This window comes from Solanum lycopersicum, chromosome 7 (genome assembly GCF_036512215.1).
Source record: "Solanum lycopersicum chromosome 7, SLM_r2.1".
Taxonomy (NCBI): Eukaryota; Viridiplantae; Streptophyta; class Magnoliopsida; order Solanales; family Solanaceae; genus Solanum; species Solanum lycopersicum.
In genome coordinates, this window is record NC_090806.1 from 26,503,827 (window position 1) to 26,513,714 (window position 9,888).

The 9,888-nt window shown below is 33.9% G+C and overlaps 2 protein-coding genes across 2 annotated transcripts; one reads left to right on the plus strand and one right to left on the minus strand.

Moving 5' to 3' along the window:
* Positions 1–850: 850 nt before the first annotated feature.
* Positions 851–2,437, minus strand: LOC101247933 (uncharacterized). The gene has a single exon (XM_004243071.1). It carries the CDS (start codon positions 2,435–2,437, stop codon positions 851–853), a length of 1,587 nt encoding a protein of 528 aa, XP_004243119.1.
* A 4,755-nt stretch (positions 2,438–7,192) lies between these two features.
* Positions 7,193–9,070, plus strand: LOC101248215 (polyol transporter 5-like). Its single transcript, XM_004243072.4, has 2 exons — positions 7,193–7,338; positions 7,409–9,070. The coding sequence occupies exons 1-2, from the start codon at positions 7,236–7,238 to the stop codon at positions 8,737–8,739; spliced, it is 1,434 nt and encodes a 477-aa protein (XP_004243120.1). The 5' UTR covers positions 7,193–7,235; the 3' UTR covers positions 8,740–9,070.
* The last annotated feature ends 818 nt before the right edge of the window (positions 9,071–9,888 follow it).

The following is a 9,888-nucleotide window of genomic DNA, read 5'->3' on the forward strand; positions in this document are numbered from 1 at the left end:
CGGGAAAGTCTGCTGCTTGTTGGACTGTCGGTGTGTGGACTGTCAGTGTGTATTTCGTGGGCTGTGGGTTGGTAGGCGTAGGTGCGAAAGGAAAAATCGTCTCATTAAACGCGATGTCACGCATATGAAAGAAACGATGAGTTTCCAAATCGTATACTCGCCAACCTTTCGTTCCGGATGGATAACCGAGGAACATACATTGGAGACTGCGGGGTGCGAATTTTGTTTGGTGGACGCTGGATATTTCGGACAAAACACAGGCACCCGAAAACACGTAACTGGAAAATATCTGGTGGGGTTTTATTTAGCATTTTGAATGGAGACTTGCCACCGAGGACACGGCTAGGGGTGCGATTGATGAGATAAACTGCAGTACGTACACACTCCCCCCAAAATTTGACTTGTAGGGACGCCTGGAACATTAAGGAGCGTGCTACGTTTAATATGTGACGGTGTTTGCGCTCGACCCTCCTATTTTGTTGGGGGGTTCCGACGCATGATGTTTGGACAAAGACGCCCATGTCGTGGTAAAACTGACGAAGAGGGTTATGAAGAATTTTGGTACCATTGTCAGATCGGATAATTTTTATAGTTTTATGGTACTGAGTTTGGATCAAGGTAAAGAATTATTTTAAGCAAGTTGTGACTTCACTTTTATCACTATGAGGTACACCCATATAGCTCGAGAGTAATCATCTACAATACTCAAAAAATAATGTGACCCAGAAGATAGAAAGGTAGAGTAAGGACCCCATAAATCACAATGAATTAAATCAAAAACGGAAACAGCTTTATTAGAACTGGAAGGAAAACTTGAGCGAGTTTGCTTGGAATAAAAACAGATCTCACACTACTCTAATCGTTTGATATCTGAGGGGGTTTTATTAAAAGAAGGGGAACATAAAATTGTAGGAGATGGATGACCCAGTCGCTTGTGCAACAACTCGACCTGGTCGACTCTAGAAGCGGAAACGAAAGCTTGAGACTGGAACACGTATACCCCGTTACGAGCTGTACCCCGACCAATCTCCGTTGTCGAAACACAAACCAATAACACACAACAACAATCATCAAAAATCACACGACAATTGTTGAACTTAATCAGGCATCCAACAGAAATCAAGTGGCATTTCAGATTAGGGACGAACAACACATTTTTCAATATTAAATTGGCAGAAATTTGTACACTACCACAATAATTTGCCACAACACGAGTGCCATCCGGGAGACCAATAGAACACTCAGGGACAGACATAATATCATAAAGTGATGAAAAATTACCCGTCATGTGATGTGAAGCACCACTATCAATTAACCAATCGGGTGACAAAGCATGAACCGTACCCGTGTTATTTCTTGATTGTGTAGGAGTGTCGAGCATATTTAATAATCGAGTCATCTGCTCAGCCGACAGCCTTGGAAAGTTCCCGCCTTGGCTGTTGCCGATCGTCACTGCTGGTGAAGTTGGACTGTCTGTGTGTGCAGCCATGCCACCACCGCGGCCTGCAGATTGTTCACGGCCAGATGGTGGACCTTGACCTCTTCGACCCCCGCGTCCTCCCTCACGACCCCTTCTTCCTCCGCTGGGAAAGCCAATCAAAATAAAGCACCGTTCTGCAGAATGACCATTTTTCCCGCAATGGGTGCATTTGTATTTCAGAGGTGGTGTGGGTTGAGTTTCAACCGCGAATGCTAGTCCATCGGTGTGGTCATCGCGGTTACACACAATCGACTTGTGTCTCTCCTCTTGAGAGACAAGATAGTAGGCTTCATTGAGAACAAAAAGTGGATGGGTGCCGAAGATCTCGGAGCGAGTGGCTCCGAACTGTGCATCATCGAGTCCGAGAAGAAACGCATGTGTCTTCTCCTCCTCAAATCGAAGAAGCATTTTTGCACCTACAGGACATATACACCCGCAGTTTGGATCAATCGAACCATACAATTGGTTCCAAATATTTATAAACTGATTGTAGAACGAGACTACAGATTGACCTTTTTGTCTCAACATTTGTAGATCGGACTTCAACTGCCACGATCTTGGAGCATTCGTGCTTTTGTACCTTGCCGTTATATCAGTCCATAATTCGTGGGCAATTTGGTGAGCGACGATACTTGGCTGGATTGTCTCGTCAGCACTGTTAAAAATCCACGAACATATGATTGAGTTGTTCGCTTTCAAGGCATCAAGTTCCAACTCGTTCGTGGGTTTTCGAAAACCCTTTTCATATAAAAAACCAATCTTGCTTTTGCCTTCGAGTACATTACAAATAGCTTGCTCCCAAAAGTCAAAATTATCTCCCTTCAGTAGGTATTTGGTTAGAGAATTGCTTGGTCCTTCTGACGGGTGTAAATAGTAGACGGAGCTCGGATCATGGATCAGAATCTTCGCAGCAATCGTTGCGGAAATGGTGCTGGGTTTGGTGGATTCGACGGTCATGATTTCTCGTAGGGGCTGTGGTTTATTGTGCGAGATTGCAACGACGATCGGGAGATCGTATGTTGGCAGCGGCAGTGGTCGAATCTCGGCTAGGATTTGATTCCCGGTCGAGGCTCTGATACCATGTAGAATTGTATATGGGAGATAAATACAACGACTTGCTTTTCCATTAGCACAACGAGATATATATTGTTATATAATTATAGTGGGCTGAAGCCCAGTAAACAGAATCTAAACCTAAACCTAATCTGGGTCAACAATATATATATATATATATATATATATATATATATATATATATATATATATATATATATATATATATTGCAAATATAATTTTATTTATATTTCTAATTATTGATATAACCGATTACCTGAATCGAAAAAACTCAAATCAAAAAAGAAAAATCAAATTTATTTTGGTTTAGATTTAATTACACTTTTTCAAATAAAAAATTGAAAAATCCAAATCAAATAATATAAAATCAAACTGAAAATACGAATGCACACACCTAGATGCTCTATCGATGGCTTGAGACCAATATAGAAAAAAATATTGTTGTGAGGTCTTTGGTACCCCTCTCACGACATCCTACAATTGATAGTGGTGACTCGATTGAAGATAAAATTTTGGGTGATAATGTTGATATGCATTGTCATCCCAATAGAATCGAAAGATTCCGAATAGTTTAAAAAATAACGAAAATGTGGGTCAGGATATAACTCAACTACAGTTTTTCCAGTGAAACTTTTAAATTAAATATATATTTAGCAGAAAGAATCAGTTGAAAATGTTATTAGACCAAGTGTTGATGAGAAATTCATTTCACTATACTACTTTGAAGAATTGTAGTAAATGGTTCAAAGGGAAATGTATACCCCTTGATTGTACCATGAGAAATTCTTTTCATTATACTACTTTGAAGAATTGTAGTAAATGGTTCAAAGGGAAATGTATACCCCTTGATCGTACCTTGATACTGCGTGCAAAGAAGTATGAATGCTCGATCAAATTTTTCACCTATAAATATGTTGACTATCACACTTGCAGCGTCGAACATGTTGCGCACATCCATAAGGAAATCTCAATCAAAGTAATTATGTCACATTATGTGAAGTCTGTATCCAAACGGCAAGAGATTAAACACTAAAAAAATCAAAGAATTTCATTATAGTTTAAGCATCTATGAGTACTATTCACCTATGCATAAAGTCAACGTCTATATTCTTGCGTACTCAAAATCAATTAATGGTATACTTGTAGAGTTCGGATAGTGTGTGCCACATGTATTCTTTCATCCTTGTCGATACCAAGCTTGGAATAAAGAAAGAAAACATGTTAAGGATGTTGGCGAGACTTACAAAGCTAAAAAGAAGAATAAGTATTTAGTGTTTAATTGATCAGTACACAAAAGAACCACATGTAACAGCCATAAATTTAGAATAGAGTTGTTCCACTTTATTTTTGTTGTTCAAGGTGATGTATGTAATTTAAGACTCAACAGTTTTGATATAATAAGTAGCGTGTTAATTTTGTCTTCTTTAATCACTTTCTATAATTAATAGGCTAAAACAAATATATATTGTACATACTGTCTATTTGATTTATTTCCTACTTACTACATAATGTGTTGCAATTTCTATTCGATTAGATCAATTTAAATAAACAAATTAAACAGTCTACGAGGTCTATGCTTAGCTGCAACTTTATTGTTATTAAAAATAATTAATTAAAACATAAGTTATTGAAATGTACACTATTTAATGAGTTTTTAAAAAGTCATAAGATGCTATAAGAGTTCACATACATTGGGGATGGTAATTTGATCAAGATGTGTGAGAATGAGTAGTGATTTTGCAATCAATTTTTTAGAGTAATGTTGACCAAACACAAGTATGTTGTAAGGATTTATTTGTTCAATCACAGTTCATTCTCATACATCTCTTATTATTATACCCAATTTACGCGGACACTTATATGATCATATGACTTATTTAAATTTATTTAATTGGAAAAATTTCAATAATATTATTTTTTTTATTAGTTAACTATTCTCTTTTTAAAATTTTACTAGTTAAAGTATATACATGTGTATCATTATTTAGTAAGTTTATTAAGAATGAATGTCTTATTATGGGCTATAGTTTAATCATCGACTTCTTATAGTCTAACTTATCCTAAGACCTTCATCCATAATAAACTTACTAGGTTAGGATACATATGTATAGACTATAACTAGTAGAATTTTGAAAAGAGAATAATTAATACATAAAAAATAGATTATTAAAAATTATACAATTAAGAAAGTTTAAACAAGTCATTTAATTATATAAGAGTGAATATATTGATGATAACGAACGATCAGATTTGTACGAGGATGAGTTGTGGTTGCATGAATGAAATTTTGACAAAACATACTTGTACTTTAGTAAACAATATTTTGAGGGTATTAATTATATAACCTCTATCCGTCCTCATACATCTCCGAGCGTTATTTCTAATTTACGTGGACTCTTATACGATCATATGAGTTGTTTAAGCTCATTACGTTGTGTAAAATTTTATTAATTAATTATTTTCTTTTTTGACAATATGCTAGTAAGAGTTATAAACTCATACAGTATATTATAGATAAAACATGTAGTTTAGATATACAATGAATTTAGTTATTGTTCCTCAATAAATATAATTTATGTAGTTATTTACTTTTTTGTTATATACTAATATTTTGTTTATCATTGCACCAACTAGCATATATATTACAAATGAAAATTTTAATCTATGCAATCCATCATCTACCAGCCATATGAGAAATAGTTGATTATATTTATGATGTACGATACTAACAAAATTTAAATATCCATTTTTTCAATGGTAGTAAAGTACAATTCAAATTAAACCCAATAGTAATATCTTACCTTTTTATACATAAAAAAGCAATCTTTGTTTTAACTCCCTCATTTTATTGACTTCATTTATATTCAATTTAAAAAAAAAGAAAAATTATTAATTCCAAATTTAAATACAATTCAATTGTATTTAGAGTTAATCCTTGGTAAATAAGAAAAAGGTTTATAAAAGTATCTCTAAAATTTTATACGTAAAAAAAAAGAAGAAAATTGTATATAATAGCAAAGTAATAATCTAAAATAAATGGAATAGCTAGGGTTTGATTTAATTGTGCTCCATAGCAAACGTTAGCTAAAATTTGCCAGCATCTCTCTCTCAAAAATCTCGCTTGTCACTCTCCATTCTCGCTCGCCTCTCTCGCTTTATACATAGAAGTGTATAATTCTGTTTCTGTTTTGTATAAAGCGAGAGAAAACTGTATATACACATGCAAAAATATATATCTTCGTGTTATACACTTAATTATACAATTTACAAACATTTTACTTCAAATATTGCAGACAAAAAGGTGAACGAATTATACGATTGCAAATTATACAATTGCAGTGAAATACAATTTTCTCTAGCTTTATACAATAGAAGTGTATATATTTTGTTTCTGTTTTTGTATAAAGCGAGAAAAACATATAGCTTCTTGTTATACACTTATAATTATGCAATATACATACATTTTAATTTGATTCAACTGTATGCAAAACAAATTATACATTCGCAGCGAAATAGGCCAGCGAATTATACAATTTAGGCCAGCGAATTATACAATTGTATATGTATAGCGAATTATACAGTTTTATGTTTGTTATGGAGCGCAATTAAGCAAACTTTGCTATAGCATACAAATATGAATTTTTTGTTTGCTATATGTGAAAGTTACCCTAAAAAAAGAGTAAACTAATATAGTAAACAAATTTCTCTAGGATTAAACAAATTTATGCTACCTTTTAGAGAAATTTTAAAAATTAATTGTCTACCTTTTTCATTTAATTTTAACGGGAGTTATGTTCCTAATATTAAGATTATAACTTATATTTTTGTCTAACATGTACAATTGCTTTGCACGTGTAAAATATACTTTCCTCTTGCAAGTAAGATTATTAAGTATAAAAGGAAATTAAGGTAATTTTCATTAGATCAATGAAATAAAATAATAGTTTTCTATTACCAAACATTAACTTAGCTTTTGATTAGGTAATTAACATGTTGATAATAATTTTGCATTCAACTAAAAATCAATGTTTTCCTTAATATTAAATTCAATAATAAACTCACCGATTTAGCCTATATCAAAATTCATACATGGTAGTAGAAGAATGAATTGCCAGAGCAAATGATAAATATTAAATCAATAAATTAAAATTTAAAAAAAAAAGGAATTAGAAAAAGGGACGCATGCGTCACGGTAATAGAATTTTTTTTTTTTTTAAAAAAAAGTATTTTAAGCATAGGAATGGAGGACTCAAACATCCAATTTAAAAAGAGATGAGTGGCATTTGGGTTGGTGTTAGGAGACAATTTATATGTGATTCCTACGTCAGTTTCAAGAAAAAAGGATTATTCCTACTACTTTTAAAAAAATATATTAGAATAAGAAAGAATTATTAGTTAAAATAACATGTTTATTGAGGTTAAACTTGTAGTACTAGTAGGATACATTTATTAGTCAGGAGTATTTATGGTATTGGTGCATAGCAAAAGAGATATAATAGAGTAGTATTTACGAGAGGGAAAACGCATGTTGCGCTTGTTTGAAGTAGTAGAGGAGAAACGTGTCAATGCATCCTACAAGTTTGGCAAATCAGATTGCTTATAATTAATTCAAAAGTTTTTCAATCTCATTCACATCAACAGAGTAGTAAAGAAAAGAGATTTTTGTTAAATTAAATCAAAATGGATGAAGATAATAAAATTGAATGTGAGAAGCCTCCTCTCAACAAGTATGCCCTGGCTTGCGCCCTTTTAGCTTCCACCAACTCCATCCTCTTGGGCTATGGTCAGTTTAGTTTAGTTTAGTTTAAATAATATTTTATTTCAAAATCTGAACAATTATTATATACTTGCAGATATTGGAGTGATGAGTGGAGCTGTGTTATTCATAAAAGATAATATGAATATTTCATCTTCTGAAGTGGAAATATTGGTTGGATCATTGAATGTTTGTTCTCTAATTGGAGCTCTTGCTTCTGGAAAGACTTCAGATTTGATTGGTAGAAGATACACAATTATCTTATCAGCAGCAACATTCTTAATAGGTTCACTTTTGATGGGCTTTGCTCCTTCCTACCCATTCCTTATGGCTGGAAGGGTTGTTGCTGGAATCGGTGTTGGTTATTCTCTCATGATTGCTCCTGTCTATACTGCCGAGGTATCGCCTGCTATGACTCGTGGTTTGCTTACATCACTCCCTGAAATCTTCATCACTGTTGGTATTTTACTTGGCTATATTTTCAATTATGCATTAGCTGGTTTACCACATCACATCAACTGGAGGTTAATGCTTGGTCTAGCTGCTCTTCCAGCTATAGCCATTGCCTATGGAGTTTTTCAAATGCCTGAATCACCGCGTTGGCTTATTATGAAAGGTAATATAGAAGAAGCCAAAAGAGTGCTTCGTAAAACTTCAGATAATGATGATGAAGCTGATATGAGATTGGAAGAAATAATTAATGCTGCTGGAACAACTACTAATTGGAAAGGTCAGGGGGTTTGGAAACAACTCTTAAGACCAACTAAGCCACTTCGCCGTATTCTTCTAGCTGCTATTGGTATTAATTTCTTCATGCAAGCCTCTGGTAATGATGCAGTCGTATACTACACGCCATCAGTGTTCAATGCTGCAGGAATTCACAACCGTAAAGGACTAATAGCTGTGACAATCATAATGGGAATGGCAAAGACGTTTTTTTGCATAGTATCAGCACTTTTCTTGGATAATTTCGGAAGGAGGCCTATGTTGTTGTTGGGTACAATAGGAATGGCTGTTTCTCTAGCTGGTCTTGGGTTAGGCTCAATGTATCTAAACAATGTTGATTATAAGCCATCATGGGCTATCGCGTTGTGTGTTGTTGCAGTATGTGCTGATGTTTCATTCTTCTCAATAGGACTTGGTCCAATAACATGGGTATATTCTTCAGAAATATTTCCGATTAGGTTAAGGGCACAAGGTACGAGCTTGGCGGTTTCAGTGAATCGACTGGTGAGTGGTGCGGTTGCAATGACATTTCTAACTATATCCAACAAGATAACATTTGCAGGAACCTTCTTTCTACTCTGTGGAGTTATGATAGTAGCAACTATTTTTTTCTACTTTTTCTTGCCTGAAACTAAGGGCAAGAGCCTAGAAGAAATTATGGCAATCTTTGAAGACAAAAAGGAGGAAACGATTGAAAGATAGATTTAAACATGTTTGATTTTGAGATGTTTGCTTTAGATGCATCTACATTTTCTCACTATATTGAAAGCACTCTTTCTATCTCATACAAGTCAAAAGTATGGTCTGTTACCATTTCTGTGTCGGTAATTTAGTATGTTGTTGTAATCCATCATGGACAAAAAAAAATGCATTATTGTTTTCATAATAGTGTTGTAATTTTCTTTAATGCTAACGTCGTAAAACACCACCATATTCTACTCTTCATATTGATCCAAATAAATCGGATTCGGAGGGGGGCGGGGGCGCCTAAGGTTCCATCATAGGAATCAATCCTCATGATTCTTTATGTTAACCTGATTTGATTTTTCTGCTAACTAACTTTTTTATAATGTGTTCAAACACAAATCATAAGTGCTTTTGGTTATACAAGTTATATAAGATGTTAAATCTAGATATCCTATCCAGATAGAGTTGTTGAATTATTGTATAATTTGAATTAGTATTTCAACGATTTAACAAATATTATAAAATCAAGCTCATAGCAATATAAGTACAAAGAGAAGAAGACAATATATAGAGATGAAGAACAGAACTTTTCTTCTTATTCAAGTGTATGTAAGTCTCATATGTATATCATACAATAGTGAATGAACAATCTTATTTATAGGTTGAGAAATCACTCCAAAAGTCATCATATTAAGTATCATAATAAATATATACATTCTTATCCATAAAGGTTCATGAAACCTAGTGAGCATGGATGGTTATTCATGTACCAAGTTTATGGATTATCCACTCATTCAATGGATTTATAACAATCCCCCTTGGATGTCCATAGATAATGTGCGTCGTTAAAACCTTACTAAGAAAAACCCTATGGAAAAAAATTCTAGTGAAGGAAAAAGAGTACACATATCTTTTGATACGCACTATTTGTTGCCTCATTAAAAACCTTGCTAGGAAAAACCCAATAGGAAAAAACCTCGGTCAAGGGAAAAAGAGTGCAACGCGTATTATACTCCCCTGATTAAAACATCACTTAATTTCTTGTGATGATGTCTCCAATCTTCGTACATTGTGGTTGGTATATTCTTTTTCAAATAAAATCACACATTTTCAGAATATGATATGTCATTTATCTCAACCAGACGCACTTTCGACTTGCTTCAT